This window comes from Tricharina praecox, assembly GCF_024521635.1.
Source record: "Tricharina praecox strain CBS 144465 chromosome Unknown BZA05scaffold_21, whole genome shotgun sequence".
Classification (NCBI taxonomy): Eukaryota; Fungi; Ascomycota; class Pezizomycetes; order Pezizales; family Pyronemataceae; genus Tricharina; species Tricharina praecox.
Genome location: NW_026250423.1, coordinates 359,485 through 382,263, shown reverse-complemented (window position 1 = coordinate 382,263; position 22,779 = coordinate 359,485). Strand labels below are relative to the sequence as shown.

Here is a 22,779-nt window from a genome sequence, read left to right as displayed (position 1 = left end):
TTTGAAGCACATATCAGAGTCCCTTCCCCACAACATCGCTTCTGGAGCATTGTGATATGTAGTGATGCGAGAGGGCGAATCGATAGGTACATAGCTCATGGTTCGATAACCGCCCGGGGACTGGGAGCTTTTTTGCGAGTTACTGTGTACCGTATGGTAGACTGACACACTGACAGCCGTGTGCGAATACGGTACATTCGACGAGACGGCAGGAGGAAATGCAGATATCTAGGTGCGAAAAGCGGAGCCGTTTAGTCGAATACAAGTACATACATGCTGTCTTAGTCCACAGGTACTCACTCACACACTCACCCATCCGAACCCATTACTGCCCCCGCCCTACGATACCTACTCGCGAAGGAATGGTGATTTCACGACGCGGATTCTGGAATCGGCTGGGCCGCTGGTATGTAGGAACATATGCCCGTCCGTATCGTACCGTTACTTTCCTGGCGTGGGCGGGTTCGAGTGAGTGACATCCCATGGCCCCGATAATCCTCCGGCCCGGCCCTGCAGGGTCTGGCAGTCGGCTTCTTCGCTCCTTCTTGCGCGGGGTTTTCGAGTGGTTTTCTTTTGCACCATCTGTCTGTGAAACGGAATCCAGGCTGAAGGAACCGTGCCTCGAGTGCCAGCCCATGCCCTCCGTCAGCTACTCCCACCGCACTCTCGAGCTCCCTGGGATCACGTATCTACCGAACCAATTGCCATGATTAGTCGGGTACATAGGGTATGTATTTTCATCATATTTACTGCCAGAATTCCAGGAACCGTGTCACCTCCAGAATCCAAAGCCGATCATGTACGGTTTGTATATGTATAACTATGCTACAAGCACAAGAACAGCGCAGGGATGTGATTGGGATGTGATTGGAGACAGAGTTCGCCCGGGACCGATATCGGTGCTGATATTCGACGAACCGTTCTGGCGGCGGAGGAGGCAGCCGGCCGGCCGGTCGGTCGGTATTTGTAACGGCCTATGGGCTCGCTGGGTCCGAAGCTATGTACCTCCGCATCTACCTACCGGAGGTCCCGAGAAAGAGGAGAGATAATTGCGGAGGAACAAGCTTTCGCCCAGCCTGCCCAGCCCGCCCAGCCCGCCCAGCCCAGCCCAGCCCCGCGCGATCTTTTGTTTAAAACCCCTTTTAGCCATGCATACGCCATCTCGATTCTCGCCACCTAACTAGAGTAGAGCAACAGCCGGCTTCAATGAGGCTTGCTCCCGGCTATATATGGCGGTGGGGAAACCTGTAGCCTGTAGGTGGGGAAAACTCTAGGTGCGCATGTGACCAGCGGGCAGGCGGGGCAGCGGGCCAGCGGGGATCAGCTCCCCGCCCTTCCACTTCAAGCACATCCATATATACACCTTCCCCTCCGCGACTCCGTGACTCCGTTAACCGACCCACCCCCGCCCACCCCCGCCCCGCCCCCCCGGATCCCCGAATTCCTGCCCTCTCCCATCCACAACCCTGCGTATAGGTATACGCGGGGCTCGCCGTTATCCTACTCAGCCCCGCCCCGCCCCGACTCTCACACCTTATCTCTCGAGCCTTTACCTCACCGATTAGCAGCCTACTCTAGAGTAGCGAGCCTCGCTCTCTCGAGTCTCGAGTCTCGGCTCAACCCCGGCGGCGGCGGTTGACGGGTCACGGATTTATTCATCATCTCGGTCGTTGCGTACCCAACTTGCGTTGCGTTGCGGTGTGTTGCGTGCTCACTACTCAGCCCTCATTTGACCCCCATTTGACCGGATGATATTCCTTCATTCCTGAGTAGAGTACCTGGCATATCGCCATATAAACAAACAATAACCAGTACCATACATACAGTACTTGAGTAAGCCACAAGAGAAAACTGTACGAGAAACGAAGAAAACGAAGAAAGCAAACCGCCGCCATACGCCTCTGTGCTCCGCCTCAGCCCCCCAGTTAGTTGGTTACCACCCCCCTCCTCCCCCAAGAATAAGCTGCGAACCGAAACAAACCACCGGAAAGTAAAAAAGAAAAGGTAAAGAGAAAAGAAAAGAGAAAAGAAAACCTGGGTGAGAGAAAATTTACAGTCAGAGGAGAAGCAAGGAAAGCAAGTGCCGATTTTTGAAAGATCAAAAAAGAAAAGAAAAGACAAACAAATTAACTCCCACATAAAAGCAAAGAAGAAGAAGGAAGAAAAAAAAAACCAAAAAAAAGACCCCGGTCCAAAATATACGCCGGCTCGATCGCGAACAAAGCGACTCGACTCCCCTTCCCTCCTTTCCTTTCCTATCCAAAAGAGAGGTTGAACTCATCATCCATTAGATTATCGTCGCATCATGACCATCCCATGTAAGTTGTCCAGTTCAAGCGGAAACCGCAACACCCGGCGACGGCACCGCTGCCTCAGCCTCGTTGTTCCCTGGACTCATGGTCACTGCCGTCTTTTCCATTCCTTCCATATCATTCTTCGCGGCGCTTGTATTGCTGTCGGTGCACCCGTACTGCTCCAACTTCTTTTCCGCCTCCTTCAACAGGCTCTTGGTGCCCTGCAACTCCGTCTTCAGCTGGTGGATGTACTCGATCGCCAGCTCGACCGTGCTGGCCTTGCTGGTTTGCTCCTTGCCTGGCGCCGACTCTCCCTGGCTGGCACTGGGTGTCGGCAGAAGGCTCGCCATCTCCGCCAATGCATTGTTGATTCTATTTCGTCTTCCTTGTTCGGCGATCTTGTGAGACGTTCGCTTCGAGGTCAGATTCGTAGAGAGGTGCTCGGGATATTGCAACCCCAAATGGCTGTGGTTGCCTTCAACGATGTTCTGGTAGTTGCTTTTTGAGGCGAGGAGGAAGGCGGAGGCGTCTGGGGACATGCCTGTGTATCCATCAACAACATATCCGGCATGGTTGGGGCTGTAATAGTTACCCTGCGGCAAAAGTGGTTTTATGCTCGGCGAGATCTGCGAGATCTTGGGCTGAAGAGCTGGACTCGACGATACGCTTCCGCGCTTGCGTATCCGCGCCGGCTCCTTCCTTGTGGTCGCGCCAGAGTTGACGGGGTCCAGTGGTGAAGTGTGCCGTGACGTCCGCACGCTACTCGAGGCCGAAAGTCTCAATGACGGCGTCAACGACGGTGTTCTGCTGCTGCTAGGGGCACGCATAGTAGGCGTTGGCATCTCGTCGCCATTTTCCGACCCGTGCATGCTCGCTTTCGATGCATCCGTGACTTCCACTTCCCGATTCAAGTATTCGGCGGTATCCATGGATATCGGTGGGGTATCATCGGAGTGTACATTTGTTGGAGGCAGTCGCATGAGGGTGGCCGGCGTCATGGGTGCGCTGAACGTTTTCTGCGTGCCAAACCCATCTTCCTTTGCGCTCGAAGTCCGGCGAGGCGGCGGTGCCATCAAGACCTCAGGAAGAGGCTCCGGCGAAACCGATTCGTTCGAAGAGCTCCCCCGGCTCATGGGTTGCTGCGTCGGAGTGTTTTGCCGCGAAGTACCGGGCGTCGACGAAGTCCTCCTGGCGCTCTGAGGTATCGTCAGAGGCGGCGGATATGATGTTTGCGCCTGTTGCGCCAAAGCATTGGCGAGCAGCGGCGCTGCAGCCAGTGGCGGCGGTGGCCGCTTTCTCTGCGGCTTCATGCTCGGCGACTCCCGAACGACTCTCGCAGGAGTACGGGAGGTGACTGACCTCCGCCGACCACCGCTGCCATTATTGCCGCTGCCCTTCTTTCCGATCATCGGCGATTGTCCGGACTCCACGTGCGTCGACATCTGGTTGCCCTTATGTGACACATGGGGATTTGGCATGTGGGTACGGTGTTGGTGGGCGTCGAGCGCGGGAGATGTCAACGGGCTGAACGGCATGACAAAATCCGGTATCTGGCGCGAATACTCGGTCTCGAGAGGGGTAACCGCTGGCGATACGAGAGGGGTGAAGATCATCTGTTGGGGCGAATTAGTCGTGCAAAGGGTCCGCGAGGGACGGGCTGACTCACTGGCTCCTCTCTGTACATACTGAAGCGGTCCATCATCATCTGAGGATGTATGTTGTGGAGCGTCGCCTGCGGAAGGCCCGCATGCATCTCCATACTCGTCGGCGTCGGCGGGATCATGCCATGGTGGTGGTGGTGATGATGGTGCATGCCATGTTGGCGACTCATCATCTGCGCTTGGGCCATCGATTTTTGCATTTCGTGGAATTGCATTTCCATGAGTTCGGCCTGCGTGACGCCAGACATCCCATTCCCGCCTCCCGTCGAGTTATGCGAATTATTCCCATCCAGACAAAAGTCTGTGTCCATCGTCAAGGAATCCCCCCCATCGTTCCCACCAGCATCGAAGGGCGACGTCAAGCCCAGCGGCAGGTCACCAAAATTCAAAAACGTAGAAAAATCGTCATTCAAATCGGGGGCTCCGTTGTCGATTCCCGAGTCGTGGGCTTGGTGCCACATCGGCGAGACATTGTCGTTCATAGCAGGCTTCCAAAAAGAGCGCACGCTGGACGGTTCAGGCGATCGAAGGGTGGTAGTTTCCGGGAGTCCGGGCGGCGGTTAAAACCTCGACTTCGGTCGAGTCGCGGGGAAGGCTGGAGCAGCGGCGGTGGCGGCGGTGGTGATGGCGACAATGTCCGACGGCGACGGAGTTCGCGAACTACTGCGATTGGGGTTGCCCGCGTGTGGGCCACAAGCGGATGAATGTGAGAAGGCACTGCCCCAACGATGGACGTGAGCGCAGAACGATTGAGATGGATTCTTGTAGTATGTAAACGCGGATGCAGGCAAGCGGCTGTAGGAAGTGTGAGTGGCAGTATGGAGAAAGCTTTTGAAGCTGCAAAAACGAAGGAAGGAGGATCTGGGTGAGGGTGAGGGTTAAGGTGGTGGTGGTGGTGTTGGGGAGAAAGGAGCGACAGCGACCAGCACTCAGCACTATAGTTAATCGTTACATACCGGAAAATCACGAGTTTTGTCGAAAGTTCGGCAGGCAGTTTTAGTTACTTACTTGCCTACGTTAGCACCGAGCGCAGTGCCGCGCATATGGATGGCTTAGTCAAAGGTGTGGGGGGAATGTCTCCGCGGGACCGGAGAGCAGTGGTGTAAAATACACCGTGCCGAAATGAGGCAAGTTCGACAACTATCCGGTTCATGCAGACATGCAACGCGTACAAAGAATGGAGGAGAAGCGTGGTGTTGTAGGTGATGGAGAACAACAGGATGAAGGGGGAAAAATGTGGTGTTGTTGGCGATGGACGGCAACTGTTTGGTAGGTGAGACAACAGTGGGGGATTCCGCTGGGGCGAGGGGGGTGGAATCGCGGGATGGATTGTCCAGCCTCCATATAGATCGGTCCAAATCGACATCACCACCCGTCAACAGGAACGGCTGCTAACAAAACATACATATCGGCAGTAGTTACCTGGGTAACTATTCCTCAACCACAAGACACCATGCCGGATCGCGGAACCGCCAGAACGCACCGGCTGGCGAAGAAAAAGGACGCAACAACTCAGCGGCGGGTGAAAAGGCCCTACTCGGACAGCAGGTAAAAGTTACATAAAACTCGCTAAAGCGGCCGGCCTGGTTCTCTGGAAGGCATGTACTACGGCATTCTACCTGGGTTGCTGGTCTAACTCGGACCCCACAAGCTTCAGCATCAGCAACAGCTTCTGTCTCCCGAACTCTCGTTACAAAAGAAATCCGAATCGAACAACGTTGGCCAACTCCGTCAACGCGTGAGAACCCCATAACCATCACACGCACTCGGTCATGCACGTACACACGATCTGGGGAACGGGGGCAGCAGGCATCCGGGCCTTTGTCCGCTGGAACTGTGTCTCCCCTTGTCTGTGTGACCACTACCTCACACATCCGATGGATGGATGATGGCGACAACGATGTTCCAAACGAAAATTCTTCACCTCAAAGTCTTCGACTCTGTCTAGCGGTGCCCTCCTCCAAAGCACTTGTTCGAGCTCTCTTTGCCCGCAATGAAGCTTGCATAGTTGTATGCTAGCTAAAGTGCTTGACCCAGCCACCGGAAAATCTCCTGCATAAGTCCACCTTCGCTTTCGATCACAAAGGTATATACTAGAGGGATTTTGCAATGGGCTTGGGATCGAGTTTGGGATCGAGTTTGGGATGAGAAATGGGATGTAACTGGGACAACCGGTTAATTTACATAACCACAACACATCCCAAACTCCACAGGTTGGCGTTGGAACCCGAACCTGTAAACACCGCTAAAAAGTTATAGTTGGCTGTGTTGGGAATAGTAAACATGCTCTTCTAGGGCACATAAGGAATAGCAGAGGAATAGCGTTGACATGGTGAGCTTGGCTTGCGTAAGTCCCCTTGGTAGCGCCACACTATCCTCATCCCCAACCCGGGATTTGCAAAACCTCTTTTTCTGAAGTTTGGGTTCGATACGGGAAATTGCACTAACATCATAGCCAACTTACATCCCCAACTCGACTGCAAAATCCCTCTACTTTTATATGTATGTAGCTAGGCATCTTTCTCCTCGACATCTCAAACAAGAGTTTTCATCGGGCAAGCAAATTATCCGCCCGTCCTTTGATCCATCGCGAACATCTAGCGCATCCGGCAATCAAACGCCAGCCTATGTGACTGTCACCTAAGGCAACAACAGCATGTACCTAGAAGGCTATTGTTTTCAACTTTCCCCTCGCCTTCACCCCACCGCTTAGCACGATAGATGTGCGTTCAGTCAGTCGATTCGCTAAACGGCGCTTCTATGGTACATGGGTACGTAGGTTCCGAATTATGTTGTGAATTATATCACTTGAGGGAAAGGAGTCACAGCTACGAACACCCGTCCACTGGCCGATTCTCTCCGTTGCGCCTATGTACTCCAAAATCTCGGTCTGAACAAGCCTAGCAATGGAATCCCACTTGTGACGACACTCTCATCACGGGATAGGTACCTATGCCTCTAAGGCGAGTTCCTCCTGGTCTCTCGACTCAAGATCCTTGAAGGTTGGCGATGCTTGGCCTGTCACATGAACTTCTCCTCCGCTGTTCCAACGCCGTTAAACCGGGTCTCCAGACAAATGTCCATCCGAAGAGCATCATCCTATACGGGCACAACGATTGTGGAGGTTTCTGGACACCAGAAACGCTCTCTACGTCGGGAGACCGTTGAACACTACTTTTCGTCATATACTATCACTACTGACCAACGCGATTCATGAAAGTCTAACGAGAGGTGTTGAAAAGTAACCAACCGGACGTCTTTCATGCCCAACTCAACTGACCTCTGCAGTCGACCAGTACACGCAATAGGTTATCGGAGTAGGATCCCCCGTAGGTACAAATACGACCGACCAAAAGAAACCAATCCATACTGGTGAAGTGTGTGAGATGAAGAACATCAATTTACTTCGCATATAGCCTTTCTAGACTGCCGGGGAAGTGTGCAAATAACCGTCCATCGCGCTATATGACTTCGTCGGGTGATTCCCAGTGACTCATACCGCATTTCATCCCATCGTGCACACTGGTTATGACTTGTTGGTCTCTGCTATCCGTCCATAAAAGACCGACCGGCCATAGTAGTCCGTTGAAAGAAGATAGTTGCTTATGACAACTTCATCACATCATTAATCTCAAGTTGGGATTGGATAGAACTTCGCGGTCTTTACGGAACCGTCCCGGTGTCTTTTCTGCGTGCGCCGTGAGCTATCTAGCGTGCGTCATCAGCCACGGTCCACCTGGGGGGTTGCGAAATCTAGTGTTGCCCTCCTATGCTAACTAACTTCCTACGGTACTACATATATGAAGCCCTCCTTCGAAATGCCAATCTGAGCCTGGCACCGCGGCAGCGCAATCAATCTCGCATTCAGCTACCGGAACTACATATCATGCATAAGTTCACCTGTGATGGATGCTTCCTGAAGTCTTCTTTGAACTACATATGTCCGATGTGAGCTGGGTGCCTAAGTAGAAGTACATATGATATGTATCCCACCCATGCAGTTACCTATGGTAATTCCCCCCCAAACTTCCACCACCGAAGGTAATCTATCTATCCGTCCAGCTCGCATTCCATTCTTACTTAGGTACATATGGAAGCATATCGGTAGCCAATCAAAACGCTTGACGCTGTCGTTTTCCATTTTTTTTCCTTCCCTTTTCAGCCGTATGTAGATAATTTCCGTTTGAACTCTTGTTTGCATGAGTAAGTTACCCCGCACCGCGGAAAGGAAACTAGAGCTTCTTGGCCAGCCAAGAACTTAGAACGCGGCTGTTTTGAATTTCTCCCGAATATGGTCGATGACGATGTTAATCCCCTATGTACATACATATGTAGGCCCAGCTAGCAAGAGAAGGAAGGAACTTACGTAGGTCGGGGGAGGGTCCGAGCCTTCTCGCTTTGTATGTACATATGTAGACCATCTGGAGGTTCCTGAAGCTGGAGATCTCAACGAAAGGAAATTTGTATGTACCGTATGTAGTCCTTTCACCTTCATTTTTTCTTCTCATCTCACGATCTCCGCTGCCGGAAAACTGTGCACACGGAACCCCCACTATGTATCTACTCTAGGTACCGGCAGTTGCGGCGGACGCGGCGCCGAGAAAACGAGAAGAAGCAGCTCACGTCGTCACCCTGTCACAAATATGTACATAGCAAGCGGAAGGTACATAGAGAATGATACATACACGCCGCCATTGCAGCACGTGGTCGTGGTGAGTAGTAGTGGGGGGTGGTGGTGGGAGGTTCGCATTCATGGGAGCCTGTCCGGTCTAACTGGGTAACCAGTAGTCCTCGACCGTGAAGCTAAGCCGAGCACTATAGAGTTCGTGCACATCGGGATCCGAGTGGGACATCTATAACCGTGTGTACCTGCAGTAGGGGGGCAGGCTCAGAAGTCAAGACCAAATTTTAAAACTCGAAAAAAAAAGAGGGAACCGAATCCCGAGTGATATCCAGGCGGCAAGCGGGGCGGGCGGGATCGACTCGGGCGGACGAACGGCCGCGCGTGCGGTAAGCTCGTCTAGTGTCTAGTGTCGACGTCCATCCCCCCGCACTCCGTTCCCGCCCGGTGGTCACCTGCTACCTATGATGTACATGCTCGATACTTCTTGGACAAACATGAGCATAAAACGGCGAGTGCGGTGTCGTGTGCTCGCCCTTGCCGGCTGGGAAAAAATCTGCAGCAGAAGTTTTGTGCATTGCAGCAGTGGGCAGCGATCGCCGGGTCTGATGTAAGGGTTTTAGGTGCTCCGGATGTTGAGAACCAGGCACGGAAACATGGAATAGCGGGGAAGGGGTGGAACAGCGGGGAAGAACGGCAAATGCAACAAAAGCAAACAACCCAATACCTACGGAGACTCAAACAACCCAATACCTACGGAGACTCAAATATCCGGAATATGTATCCGAATAATACATGGGCCTTTGCGCTACCGCCAGCGTGCTTACTCTCTACATATCCGCACACAAGCGCTTTGCCGCTGGACTCGACGTCGAGGGTTCAGGGCCCGCGAAAGCGGGGGGTGACTCGGGAGCGAGATTGCATCTAATGATGTGCGATCGTCAACCGTAAAATTTACTGGTCAGTACATATCTGACTGTCCCAGCATATAGGACACGCTGGGCTAAGCACGGCCTGGGCGCCACAAATAGGCATCCTTCGCGGCCCCAAATCTATTCATCAACATCGACTGTTGTCATTCGACGAGTGATTTCACGTGGCTAAATCATCGCCATCAAAGTTCACCGTCACACTCAAAGTTTCACTCTGTTTACATACTACGATGTTTTTGAGCAGCAATCCATTTAGACTAGCTATTTGGAACAATGACGTACTAGGGATGTTTTCCACAGCCCCTCACAAAATGTCACTCGCCCCTAACGTCCCTCTCCTTCCCATCCTACCCTCCCTTTTCCGCCAGCCTTCTCACGACCAACCAAGATCTGTGGGCCCAGTTTTGAATTGTGACTTGCTTCCGTTCAGTGCAATCGCACGACCTCTCCACCCTGTTCCTCGGGTTCTCAACCTGGAGCGTATCCGTATTCCCGTTTGGGTGTCGCCGGTCCGGGTGCATTTCGTCTACCCCAGCTCTGACTCTTTCCGTCGCACCACTCGTTGAAGCTTTCCAGCGCTTGATTCGCTGACCGACTGCACGTTTGCGAGGACACGCCGACCAATCGGGCTCACCCACACCACAGGACGCAAAAAAAAACCAACTTGTGCTGTTGTATCCTGACTTCTCTCCCAGGACTCGTCACCCACCCACTCCACTACATTCACCACACCTAAATCTCGACTCAGAAACACCCATCCACCCATCACCACCACCCGCCGCGAAGATGCCGCCGGCTCCGCATCTCCTGCAGCTGGTGATCCAACAGTACCCCGTTTTGGGAGTTAACTCACAAGGGAGTTTCATTGGCACTGATAAGTACAAGCAGCGGTTAATTAGGGCCTTCCCTACTTATACCGAATTACAAGTGAAGCAGGCGGTGAATCATCTGAGCAAGTTAGCTTATCCTTTCAAAAGAAATGTGATCGTACCGAGTGCTCACCAAGCTGCTTAGGACTTCGCAGCTTCCCCCGGCATCGAGTGCTCACCCTACCGGAGCGCAACCGCAGCAACAGCAACAACAGCAGTCTTCAGCACAAACTTTGGCGGAATGGATTCGCTCGACATACCCTTCCTGCTGCAAAGGCCCGGATGGCGCGCTATTGAGTCGTGTGAAGATTGTGAAGATTCTTTTTACAATGCTTCCCCCTCATCTGAAGGGAGGTACTACTATATTTGCCCTCAATGATGCGGTTCGGGAGATGTGTCTCGAAGGAGTGAAAGGAGGGCCCTCGCCCGAGTTTCCCGCCGCTTACAACTCGACGGATGGTGCTCGCCCACAGGCCTTGGTTGGATGGGTGCGCTCAGTGTACCCACTTCATGGCATAGCCCCAAATGGCGACAGTCTGGGCAAGGAAGCTATTCTAAACAAGCTCTTGAAATTGATTCCTCCGCACACCCGTCCCAAAAAGGACGATCTAAGGAGTGCCATTCAGACTGTGCTCAACGAGGTTACCGCAACTGCTCACGCCAATGGAGCAAATGTCTATACCACCTCAGGTGGTATTGCCCAATCGTCCACTACACAAGTTCCTGGTCCAGGGAATACCGAGAAACCCCGAGGATTAGGTGGCCAACTGCGTAATTATGAGTTGCGCTTAAGCGGTGGGCTGGCGTCCTCCGGCTGGGTGGCTCGGCCTCTAGCAACCCCTCACGATCAAGTGGGGCTTGCACAAGACACGAATGGGCTGGGCTTCAACGCCAATCCAAGGGCCATTACCCCAGGGATGCCTCTTCCGGAGAAACCCATTCACCGTAACGCTAAAATTGCCGGTATGTTTATGGAAGACCACCATGTTCTTTGGACTACAAGCTAACCCCGTCTGCAGCGGCACTTGACGTCCATGAAGAGGACGAACAGAAGGAGCCACAGGAAATCCCTCTCCTTGATGATCAGATGTGTTTGTTAGATACTAGCATTCACGACCAGGACCGGAAACCCTCAGATCTCCCGGATAGTGATATCAAGAACTCTGTGCTCTTCACCGTTGATATCATCGAGGCAAACAAGAAGATTTTACCGCAATATGGACTACTGGGCGAAGTGTTTACGAATGGGACACAGTCCATCGCGGATTCACGTCTGTTCTTAAACACGAATCATCCGTAAGTTTTCCAGCATACCATTGTTGTTTCGCTGACCTGACTCGACGGTAGTTTTTCAGTCTTCTGCTGTGGATTGCAAGGCGCCGGAAAGAGCCATTCTCTGAGTTGTCTTCTTGGTGAGTAAATCCCGTCTTCAGGTGGCTCGTCGCTACGTTCTGACGATATATGACACCAGAGAATTGTCTGCTTCCCACCCGCACTCTCGGCATTCTGAAACGTCCACTGTCCGCTCTTGTTTTCCATTTCAGCCAGTATACCTCACGATTCAACTTCAGACCGTGCGAAGCGGCATTCATTGCGTGTCCGGACCTCAAGTTCAAGGACCAGCACAGTGCCGTACCGGTAACGGTTCTGGTTTCTCCATCGAACTACGCAGGTCTCAAAATCGCGTACTCCGAGATCCCAGGAGTGACGGTCAAGCCCCTTCTCCTGCGGCCTCAGGATTTGAACGTCGGGTCCATGCTGACTCTCATGTCGGTGAACCAATCGTCCAGCGCGCCGCTGTACATCTCTCACGTCACCAAGATCCTGAGGGAAATGGCATCGCAGACTAACAGTTTCAACTTCAAAGAGTTCAAATACCGCCTAGATCAAGTCGACATGATGCCCCTTCAGCGCAAACCTTTGGAACAGAGGATTGATCTGCTCGAATCGTTCCTGGACTTGCGGGGTACCAATGATGGCTTCGAATTTCCCGAAGGCAGCATCACTATCGTGGATTTGTCCTGTCCGTTCGTGGACGAAAACACCGCGTGCGTGCTGTTCAACATTTGCCTTGGTGTCTTCCTTCAAGATTCGACGCCGGGCGTGGGGAAGGTCATTGCTGTCGACGAGGCGCACAAGTATATCACCGACACACCGGCGTCAAAGGTCCTCACCGAGTCCCTACTACAGCTCATCCGCCAGCAGCGTCATTACGGCGCCCGGATCATCATCTCTACCCAGGAACCCACGATCGATCCTCGACTTATGGATCTCTGTTCTCTGACGCTGATCCACCGATTCACCGTAAGCCTCCCAGCACTAAGCCTGATTTGAAGCCCTCCAAGCTGACACATCTCCAGTCCCCCGAGTGGTTCAAAACACTCTGCAAACACGTCTCCGTCATGGAAGACGATGCAAAGCTGTTCAAGCGGATCATCAACCTGCGCGTTGGCGAGGGTTTGATCTTCTGTCCCAGCGCCATCATCCCCTCCGCGTTCCTTAGCGAATCTCCATTTGCCAGTGAAATGTCGTATGGTTATGATGGAGAAGATAGTGGGTCGGGATCTTCGGCGACGCAGGAGAAACTCGGAGGCAGGTTTCTGAGGGTCAAGATCAGGAAGAGGTTGACTGCCGATGTGGGTTCTCCAGAGTATTCTCTACTAAAGGAACGATTGCTGACTGTGATGTGGCGTATAGGGCGGAAAGTCGATCGTTTCGGTGTAATCCATCTAGCCTTGCTTTGGGATATGGGGGGTTTGAGTGGAGCTTTGGCCATGTGGTTTTGATTTGAGTTTTGATTTGAGTTTTGACTTTGGGTGGCCATCTCCATTCGCTCTTTAGATGCCGCTCTTGATGAATACCTGTTTTTGATCGTCTGTATTGCAAATGGAATTCCAGTTTTGCAATCATTTACCGTGTGCACACCTGTGATGAATTTGAGTGATGCCTATGGGTGAAAGTGGGTTAAGATGATGGTAACACAAACACATGCTCAAAACGCGCACCTCATCTAAAGTAGTACCTACCCCACCACGCTCTCAGCAGCTTCAAGCTTCAACCCATACCACAGCGCAAGATGCCCGCACCAACCCCCTTCAAACCCGCGCTCTTAATCGTGGACCTCCAAGAAGACTTCTGCCCACCAGTTTGTGCCACTCCCCGCATGCATGACCAGCTCACTAACCCCCATAGCCAGTCCGGGGCGCTTCCCGTCCCCTGCGGCCGCGACATAATCGCGCCGATTAACACGCTCTTAACCCTCCCGTTCGCGCTCAAAATCGCCACCAAAGACTGGCACCCCGCTTCGCACATCTCCTTCGCCACGAACCACCCGTCGTCTCCCCCGCCGTTCGTGAGCACAACAACCATCGTCCACCCGACCAACGCCGCACACAGCTACACCAGCACCCTGTGGCCCGTCCACTGCGTGCAGCAGTCCGCGGGTGCAGAGTTCGCGGCCGGCTTTGACGTTGACAAGGTCAACACCACCGTCTACAAGGGCATGGACGAGCGCGTGGAAATGTACTCGGCGTTTTGCGATCCGTTTCAGTGGGTTGAGGGATGTAATGCCGTGGCGGTCAGTGAGCTCTCCGGGCTGCTGAAGGAGAAGGGCGTTACAGATGTGTACGTGGCGGGACTGGCGATGGATTACTGTGTGCTGGCTACTGCGAGGGATGCGGTCAAGTTTGGGTTTAGGACTTGGGTGGTTAGGGAGGGGACTAGGGCGGTGGGCGGTGAGGAGGGGGCGAGGACTGCGGAGAAGGAGATGCGCGAGGCGGGGGTGACGGTCGTGGCGATGGATGGCGGAGAGGTGGCGTGGGTGAGGGAGTTGAAGGAGTGAGGAACGCGGTACTGAGACTGGACGCTGCAATTTGGCCGGGCTCTCACCAATATGCGGTCACATTGCTGTGTCAACCTTCAGTATAAGGCGTATAATTCCTCTGGCTGGATATCTGCTGGGTTTTGGCTTGATCTACTCACTGTGTTTGGGGAAGGGATGCTTCATGATTGATAACGAGACTAACGCAATACACATGATTGACCGCCACAGCGTTCCTCACACAGTCGGATTACGCACCTTGTTCCCGGATACCATAAAACTTTAAACACCGGCACTCTATGCACTGACCGAAACAAAGCAGTCTGATCACTCTCCGTCCTCCACTTTGTTTCACTTTACATCCGTACTAGGTAGTAGTCATCGCTATCCTATTTATACATTTTCGCAGTCTTCCAGATGCTGTAGTCGCAGATTGGTTAGGGGGCCGCGTATGTTGGCGATACTGGGATATTCCTACTGCACCGGACGGTCTTTCAGGTGGAAGGGTTCAGCGAGCGGAACCAGTAGGATTGGCAATAGACAAACGCTCTGGACTGGTGTTTGGACGTTTCAACGAGTTCGTCGCTCCGAATGTTTCGTTCTTCAGGATCATGGCACATCAATCGTCACTCGCCTCTCAGCTTGCGCATGTGCTCATGAGACTACCAATATTCTGACCGGAGCCTACATGCGACCGGTGACACTTGGGCCGACATTTCCGTTGTCGTCATGGACTCACTGGATATTTACTAGGTATTCCTCGGGCTGCGGCGATGATGTTTACCGGTTCATCCAGACGGACCCCAAATTATCCGGGACACCGATTGCAATTGCACAGCCCCCATCTGTCTGCCTTCTTCAGCCCGAGATACTCTAGGTGCCGGGGTTCAGAGTGTGTTGGGACTTCGAACTTGGAAGACCCAGAGCCGAGCCTGCGGAAGCCGGCTGGCCGAGACGCGGCCTTTCGATTGCTCTGAGATTTGGAGCTCGGGGTCTACTACCTATACTGCGAGATTTGTTCTCGAAGGAGTTGTGAGATCTGCCAGTCATAACCTTAGGACTCCATGCTGTATGAATTATCAACTCGTGAGATCTCATTGTTGATGGCTATAGCAGCGCCCAGAGCTGTCCCGGACGTTTATGTATGCAAGATGGCTCGGATCCGAATCCAGCCGGGGAGATTGCACTTGCTGCTGGGTAATCGGCATGCAAGTGAAGGCTGGCTTGGACTGAACTTGGATCGACGGCCTGGGTTCCTTCCTCTGCCTTTCCGGCCCGGATGCCTTCATTCGGTGGGTAAATTGTCGATAATTGTAAGGGCCGTCTGGGGAGATGGGGATACTTTATATGGATCGTGGGGACAGAGCTCGAGAGTCGACTATGTACATAGAGTACCCAGAGTAGGGGTGGCTTTGACTGGCATCGAGGTCGCCTTTGCTGGTATGTATCTACCTAGAATACCCGCCGCCCCCATGCTGTCAACACATGCAGCCTCGCACCTCGCACCTCGTGTCTGTCAGATTTGCATCCGCCCTAGCGTGTGTCATTCTCACCACCGGCTTGGTCCCCCACCCCCTGGCTCTCATTTACCCATTCCTTCCTTCCCTCCCTTCCACCGCCACGTTCTTTCCCACGTTCTGTCCCCCAACCCTTATCACACAACACCCCCGACCTTACCGAAGCAACATCCTCAACACACACACACCTTACCTGTATCGCCTGATCCGATCCCCTTCCCTGATCTCCTCCCTCATCTTTACGCAACCCGACCAAACCTGCCCTCGGAATAAATATAAAACCCAAACCAACCGCCGTCACCGTCATCGCCACCATGCCTAGCTCGATCGTCTCAGCCGATTCCTCCAGACCAATGCTCGTGAGTCCCAGTCCAGCTTACCGTCCGCGATCTTCTTCTTCTCCATATCCTCGTCCTCGTCCTCGTCCGCTCACCATGATTTCTTCTTCGCCGTCCCAGACCCAGCGCGACTCGACCGATTCCAACACCATCAACGAGATCGACGAGGGTCTCCGCAGACTCGATGATCGCAGATTAGTCCAGCAGCGCTTTGTGCCCACCGAGCAGAAGACGGAGATGCTGCAGAAACTGGCTCTGGGCGCAAAGGTGGAGCGCGCTCTGAGGTGGAGGATGGAGGGACAGGATTATGTCCCCAGACTACCGCGCGCGAAGTCGGGTTAGACGGTCGTCACGATGAGAGAGGGTGGATCGGCGAGGGAGGGAGGTAGTGGATGTATGGGTTGTTTTCTCATCCGCCCGCCTCCCCTCCCCTCCCACATACCTAGATTCTGGATCATGATGCTCATCACCTACCTACTCCTGCCTCATATAGGGGTTAGGGGATGACAAACTTTCGACATTCGCTTTTTTTTCCCTCGTTTTATTGGACTGGGCCGGACTGGACTACGAAAGGCATTACGCGTGTGATTTTGCAAGTAAAAAAGTCAGACGGGTTTTGGCGTTGGGAAGGGTTGTTTTTTTTTTTTGTTGTTGTCGTCTATGCCTGCGCGATTATTCTCATGATCTTCTCCTTTTTTCGTTCTGATTACCCTGCTGCCATTTTTGTTTGATTTGATTTACACCTACTTGTAGTTATGACTCTTCTGCGAGTCTGCGGGAGAGATGGAATACTGTTTGAATATACTACGTTTGAATTTTGGGATTTGTGTCTTGAGCTGGAGAAAGCGATCTCGGTGAGCATAACAGTGCTTCGGAAGGTATGCTTCGGCAGTTTTTCGAGACATCGAACTCGAATCGGCTTCGTTCAGCTCGCGGACAGCTGCGGCATCGCACCTGTGTACTTTGCTTTGCTCCGCCTTCTTTCGACTGGACATGGCGATCATATGAGTGGCAAGAGATTCAGCCAGATCAACAGGTTTGGTTTGGTTCAGCTCTGTCGCGATCGAGCACAAAGGACTTGAGTCTGTCAATGCATTTACAGCTGTTCCCTCCAGCTATTCCAGCTCCAACAAGCTCAGTTGTAGTTGTCTTTGTTCTCGCTTTGAGCCCAGGTTCCAGTACGTGAGCTTCAGACCCTCTACCTATGCGGGTTCGATCGTAATCACCAATCGACCTCCACTGAGCGCGAGTGAATGGGAGTAGCAAGCAACTGGCAGAGCCGATCTACCTACTCTTTGATGTGAGTTAGGTTCTAGACAAACAGTTTCCCTTGCGAAAAGGTGGGGAAATGCCAAGCCGCTGCAGGTCGCTGGAGGTCCAATTGCTTTATTCACTTTGCTGCCTCTCGCTCTCTTTTTCTTTTCTTGCTTTCTTTCTTGTTAAAGGCAAGACGAGAACTTGCTCCTCCTTTCAACCCATTCAACGATCAACTGCCTCTCCCCCCTTCAATTCCTTTAATCTTTCCCTTCCTCTCCCTTGCCTCGCATCGTCTCAATACCCAGCATTTACCCTCCCTTGTCCAATCCAGATCACGTGGCGCTTCCCCGACCTTTCTCCGATCTTCTTCTGCCGCCGTCGCGCCCCACATTTTTTTTTCTCTACCGTTTCCTTAGCTCCAAAATTCCGAACGCCCACACACACAACAGCAACAACAATCCCGCACAACCTATCCGCCCGCCACCCTAACCACACTACCCAAAAAAACCCAAACCCACCCCCCCGAATCCCCCACTACACCATCAATCCCCCCCTCCCCCTCCCCCCGCTAACACTACTGCTACCGCATAACTGCATTCACCTTTTCTCTCGTCAACCTCACCTACCCATCTCTCCAACCCATCACCTCCCGTCCACCACTTGCCTCCTTCTCCGCAGCCGAACAGCCCGCGCACCCAAGGAAAAAAAACTACACCCCACCTTATACCCTCAACCAGTCTATCCCGTATCGACAATCACAATAGTTATGGCGTCTCCCAACCTTAATGGAAGTTATCTGCAGCAGGCAGACCCCCAGCACTTCCCTACGAATGCCACCGGTGCTCCACCACCAAACTACACTGCTCCCACCGCTGCTCAACCAGAACAGCAGTCACAGAGCCAAGAGGTCCCCAAAGATGAGGTTGGCTGGTACTTTGTCGAGCAGTACTACACGACCCTGAATAAGACACCGGAACGTCTTAACGTATGTTGCTCGGCTTGATGCTTCTTCTTGCTGTTACTTCTTGTGTGCTGATTGATCTCTTCTCGTCATAGCTGTTCTACAACAAGAAGTCTATAATGGTGTGGGGCACGGAGGGTGAGAGCCTGCCAGTGGCCCATGGACGTTCGGTATGTTGATATGACCATCCTTTGTCAACCCCGAGTCCGATCAAGACTAGCGACTAACGTTTCGTCTTGATGTATAGGACATCGCAGAGAAGATTGCTGCCCACGAGTTTAAAGACTGTAAGGTTCGGGTATCAAACGTCGACTCGCAGGCCTCCGCCATGAACGGTATCATCATCCAGGTTCTCGGTGAGATGAGCAACAATGGCAATCCCAACCGCAAGTTTTCTCAGACTTTCTTCCTCGCGGAGCAGACCAACGGTTATTACGTTCTGAACGACATCTTCCGATACTTGAAGGATGATGACGATATCGAGGAGGGCGAGTACGAGTACCCTGAGGAGGTCATCAATGAGGTCCAGGAGGCTGTTGCGGCGGCCACCGAAGAGATCATTGAAGAGATCCAGGAGATGAGCATCAAGGAGACCAGCTCGGTGGAGATCGAGACCGCTGAGGGGGACAAGATCAAGGTTGCGGAGACAATTGAGTTGGCGCCTACCCCGGCTACCGAGGTCGAACCCACAGTCGAGGAGACTCCCGCCCCAGTCAATGGATCCGAGGAGACTGCCAACGGTACCGAGGAGGCCATTCCTGTTCCCGAGGCGGAGGAGAAGGTGGCTGAGGCGGTCGAGGAGGAGAAGGAGGCTGCCCCAGCTGAGCCGGAGGCACCTGCTGTTGAGGAACCTGCTCCTACGCCAGTTGTCGAGGAGAAGCCCGCCCCACCCGCGCCTGTGAAGGCTACCCCCCCTCCTCCGCCTGCGCCTGTTGTTCCCAAGACCTGGGCCAACCTTGTTGCCTCTGGTTCCAAGCCTGCCACCCCTATCGCTCGCCCCGCTGCTGCTGCCGCTCCCGCTGCTGCCGCTCCCGCCGCGGCTGCTCCAGTTCAGACTTCGGCTCCTGCTGCTGCTGCTGCCGGTTCTGCAGCCCCTGCTACCACTGCCGCACCTGCTGCCCCTGCTTCCCCTGCTGTTGCCAGTGGAGGATCTCAGTGGCAGACTGCTGATAGCGGGCGTCGCTCTCGTACCGGCGCCGGTGCCAGCGCTGGCGCTGCTGCCACCCCTGGCCCAACTAATGGATTCGTCAAGAACGTCACCGACGCGGTCACTGAGGAGGCTCTCCGGAAGGCTCTGACTAAGTTCGGAAGCTTGAAGAGTCTTGATATCAACAAAACGAAGGTATCATTATTCCCTCGAGCGACAAATTGACGATCAAAAGCTAATAATATACCGCAGAGCTGTGCTTTCATTGAGTTTGATAACCCCGCCGCCCTCGCTTCCGCCATTGCTAGTCCCCTCACCATTGCTGGTTCCAGCGTTGTCGTTGAGGAGCGCCACCGTCAGAATACTCCCTACCGTGGTGGCCCGTCGAACCGAGGAGACGGAAGGCCCCCTTCCCAGGGTGGCCGTGGCTTCCCGAACCGTGATGGCCGAGGGTTCGACGGAGGCCGTGGTGGTGGACGTGGTGGACGTGGCGGGCGTGGTGGTAGCTTCGGTGGTGGACGGGGCGGCGTCAAGACTGCCCCGGCTGGCAACTAGGTAATGCCAACCAACGGGTATGAATTACTCCTTTTCACCTACGACAGATGCTGACTGATCTACAGACGTCCTAACATCGGTTTGGCTAAAAATTCGGGGTCTCTTATTGTTTCTGCATAGGGTTTCCTTGTTGGCTTCATCTAACGCGTATGCCTCACGAAAGCTTTCTTTCTTTTGTCACCACCTGGGTTGGGTCATTTGTTTTCTCGATTTGGGTCTGTGGTTCGGGGTATCGGCGGCCTTTGGTTGGGTGGTGGGAGGTGCGATGGGGGAATGGGCTTTATTTCATTTTTCCGTGTCTGTACTACCTGCTACCTTACCTTACTTACCTTACCTTATGTTTCTTTCCCGTTTTTTCCTCCTACCATCGATCTTCTTTGTGTTCTCTTTTCGGGCATTTTCTTTACTTTTCTCTTTTCTTTCATGACGCAGCTTGTTTTTGTGTATGGAATAAGTTGGGTGGCCAGTAGCGGGCGAGGTTAATAGGACTTTTTTTTTTTTTTTGTTGCTCTACATATAACTTTTTTCGGGGGCGTTGGTTCTTTCTGTTCCTTTTTTGAGGGCTGTGAGTGGGATATGATATTGCTATGTGAGTGGTGGCTGAGTGGGTGAGGAGACGAGGCGGAAGGAAAAGAGGGAGACGTGGTGAGATTGAAGGTGGTGAGATTGAAGGTGGTGAGATTGAAGGTGGTGAGATTGAAGGTGGTGATGTTGAAGGTGGTGATGTTGATGGGGGGTGGGGTGAGGCAAAAGCGGATGGAATGATGTGGATGCGGACAAAATCAATCAAGTCGGTGTTTTTTCATGAGTTATGGTTCGCTCTCTGGACCGATGCTGTATGAATGGGAAGTAGTTGCCACCCTGGAAATGGAAATAAACGAACGGGCCGTGATATTCGAGGTGGGGCAACCCTCTCGATGATCTCCATTTGACGCCCGAAGCAGCAGCAAGGTCAACGATTACCGTAGGTACTAACTATACACGTCCCAAAAAACTCCAGCAGAAAAACCCCAAAACAATCAACTCCCTAAGCACTCTTCCTGTGTCTCAACCGATACTAGGGATCACCATCACAGAGTCACAGGCCCCGCCGTCGATCCCACCCTCTCGACTGCCCGAAAATATAGTATGGGATGGAATGGCTATTCAGCTATTGGCCCGATAGCCTGGAGGGCGTATTTTCGTTTCTGCTCGTGACAGTAGGTATCCGTCCGCCCACCGGACGACAACGACAGGAAAGACACCATAGACTATATCCTGCCCACGGGCCACGGAAGAACTGAAAAAAGGTACGCCGCTGAGCCTGAGAGGACCATAGGTATCCTCTGAATAGTGTAGTGGCTCCAGTGTGTGCTGGAGACTTGCGGGCCCGGGAGGTTCTCAACGCGTTGAGAAGCACGTAGCTAATCCAGTGACGATGGGTGTCCCGAAATGCTGCTGCTGTGTTCAGTGTCGGCATCATAATGTGGAGGATTTCTCGCCTTGAGGCTTGAACTGCACCACACCATCACTCTGTGGGTCCAGGTCTCTCATGGCCGCTCGACTTCAGCGAGTAGGTGTTTTCGACGGGCACTCTGTATAATACGTATAACTGCCATTGAGCAGAGACAGGTCCTGTAGAATAGTGCAAGGTTGGCAGTGAACGAGTTCAGCCTTGGGAGAGCGTTGAAGGAGAAACCGCATGGAGAAATGGATGACAGATGGAGAGAGGAAGAGGAAGCTGAACACGAACTATCGTGGTAGGTGCTCTAGGTACTCCAGATCACGGGCTCTCAGCCCCACCACTAGCTTTGCCTTGGCAGCTCTAGCACGCGTCCGATGTGCACACCATAATTTTTTTTACACTTTCCCTCCGTGATCTGCAGCGCTCACCGAACGGGATCAGCAGAGGTCACAAGACCAGCATCACGTGACCAGCGAGTGATGGAATGTGATCTTGGAATGTTTGGTTTTAGCGCACCAAGTGCTGAATGCCCCTCCCACGCCCCATTCAACAATCTTTGACTCCATTCCATGCCAATATGACTCTACCGTATTGTTGAGTAGTCCCCCACGTCGCCGAGGGTACATACGGCGGTGAGTTCCCTGGACATCCCAACCTTTTTGAGGCGAGGGCCGCAATCAGCCGGTGTCTGCTGACCGCTGGCTATTAGTGACCCGATTCCGCAGCGCAGTGCGCTGAGAGCGTCAACAGCGCTCCGTTCGATTTCCGTAACTCATTTGACGGCTCTGCACGGGTCGGGCTCCTCAACGTTGCGTAACTTGCGTTACCTGCATCTCTCCTACGCACTCCACTCTACTCTGCACACCTGCCCTGTGCATCCAGTCCTACTCTACTATCCGCGATCCACCTCACCAACCACAGGGAAGACGGAATCAGTAGTAACGTCAACAGTTTCGTGGACGCCCATCTGTCCCATCTCGACTCCGCATTCGATTCTCCACTTTCCACTTTCCTCACGCATATCCCTTCCCAGAGTAAATAAAAATAGCTATCCCTTCGAGCTCCGCCGTGGCCTGTCACTGTGCCCAGCAGGTACCTACATGCTCAAAGTAAGTAAATGCTTACTTAACACCTTACAATAGCTCTACTCTACCGAATCAAGCTCTGTCCGCTTATTCCCTTGTCGTGCGCGAACGACGAATAACAGACGACGACATCTGTCTGGATCAGGCGGAAGAAAGCAAAGCTGCCAGGTTCCCCAAAACCACAAGGGGAGCTTGTCGTACTCTACAACTTTATTCACTCCCAGCTCATCCACCACCACCCACACTCCTAAGCAAACAACCCCACCCCAGCCATCCAG

The 22,779-nt window shown here is 53.1% G+C and overlaps 6 protein-coding genes across 6 annotated transcripts; 4 read left to right on the top strand and 2 right to left on the bottom strand.

Moving 5' to 3' along the window:
- Nucleotides 1-1,682: 1,682 nt before the first annotated feature.
- Nucleotides 1,683-2,235, bottom strand: BZA05DRAFT_125565 (uncharacterized protein). Its single transcript, XM_051478736.1, has one exon. The coding sequence runs from the start codon at nucleotides 2,137-2,139 to the stop codon at nucleotides 1,726-1,728; it is 414 nt and encodes a 137-aa protein (XP_051337352.1). The 5' UTR covers nucleotides 2,140-2,235; the 3' UTR covers nucleotides 1,683-1,725.
- Nucleotides 2,236-4,702, bottom strand: BZA05DRAFT_125595 (uncharacterized protein). The gene is made up of 2 exons (XM_051478737.1): nucleotides 3,961-4,702; nucleotides 2,236-3,907 (listed from the first exon to the last, which is right to left on the bottom strand). The coding sequence occupies exons 1-2, from the start codon at nucleotides 4,435-4,437 to the stop codon at nucleotides 2,333-2,335; spliced, it is 2,052 nt and encodes a 683-aa protein (XP_051337351.1). The 5' UTR covers nucleotides 4,438-4,702; the 3' UTR covers nucleotides 2,236-2,332.
- Nucleotides 4,703-10,184: 5,482 nt separating this feature from the next.
- On the top strand, nucleotides 10,185-13,283 carry BZA05DRAFT_125537 (uncharacterized protein). Its single transcript, XM_051478735.1, has 7 exons — nucleotides 10,185-10,464; nucleotides 10,523-11,340; nucleotides 11,397-11,673; nucleotides 11,725-11,789; nucleotides 11,849-12,681; nucleotides 12,738-13,013; nucleotides 13,075-13,283. The coding sequence occupies exons 1-7, from the start codon at nucleotides 10,295-10,297 to the stop codon at nucleotides 13,099-13,101; spliced, it is 2,466 nt and encodes an 821-aa protein (XP_051337350.1). The 5' UTR covers nucleotides 10,185-10,294; the 3' UTR covers nucleotides 13,102-13,283.
- Nucleotides 13,284-13,453: 170 nt separating this feature from the next.
- BZA05DRAFT_340804 (Isochorismatase-like protein) lies at nucleotides 13,454-14,218 on the top strand (the record flags this gene model as incomplete). The annotated part of the gene is made up of 2 exons (XM_051480981.1): nucleotides 13,454-13,522; nucleotides 13,574-14,218. 2 exons carry the CDS (start codon nucleotides 13,454-13,456, stop codon nucleotides 14,216-14,218), a joined length of 714 nt encoding a protein of 237 aa, XP_051337349.1.
- A 1,485-nt stretch (nucleotides 14,219-15,703) lies between these two features.
- On the top strand, nucleotides 15,704-16,875 carry BZA05DRAFT_405155 (uncharacterized protein). Its single transcript, XM_051484384.1, has one exon. It carries the CDS (start codon nucleotides 16,029-16,031, stop codon nucleotides 16,392-16,394), a length of 366 nt encoding a protein of 121 aa, XP_051337348.1. The 5' UTR covers nucleotides 15,704-16,028; the 3' UTR covers nucleotides 16,395-16,875.
- A 1,200-nt stretch (nucleotides 16,876-18,075) lies between these two features.
- Nucleotides 18,076-19,972, top strand: BZA05DRAFT_420594 (uncharacterized protein; the record flags this gene model as incomplete). The annotated part of the gene is made up of 4 exons (XM_051485650.1): nucleotides 18,076-18,294; nucleotides 18,366-18,440; nucleotides 18,518-19,612; nucleotides 19,670-19,972. 4 exons carry the CDS (start codon nucleotides 18,076-18,078, stop codon nucleotides 19,970-19,972), a joined length of 1,692 nt encoding a protein of 563 aa, XP_051337347.1.
- Between the last annotated feature and the right edge of the window lie 2,807 nt (nucleotides 19,973-22,779).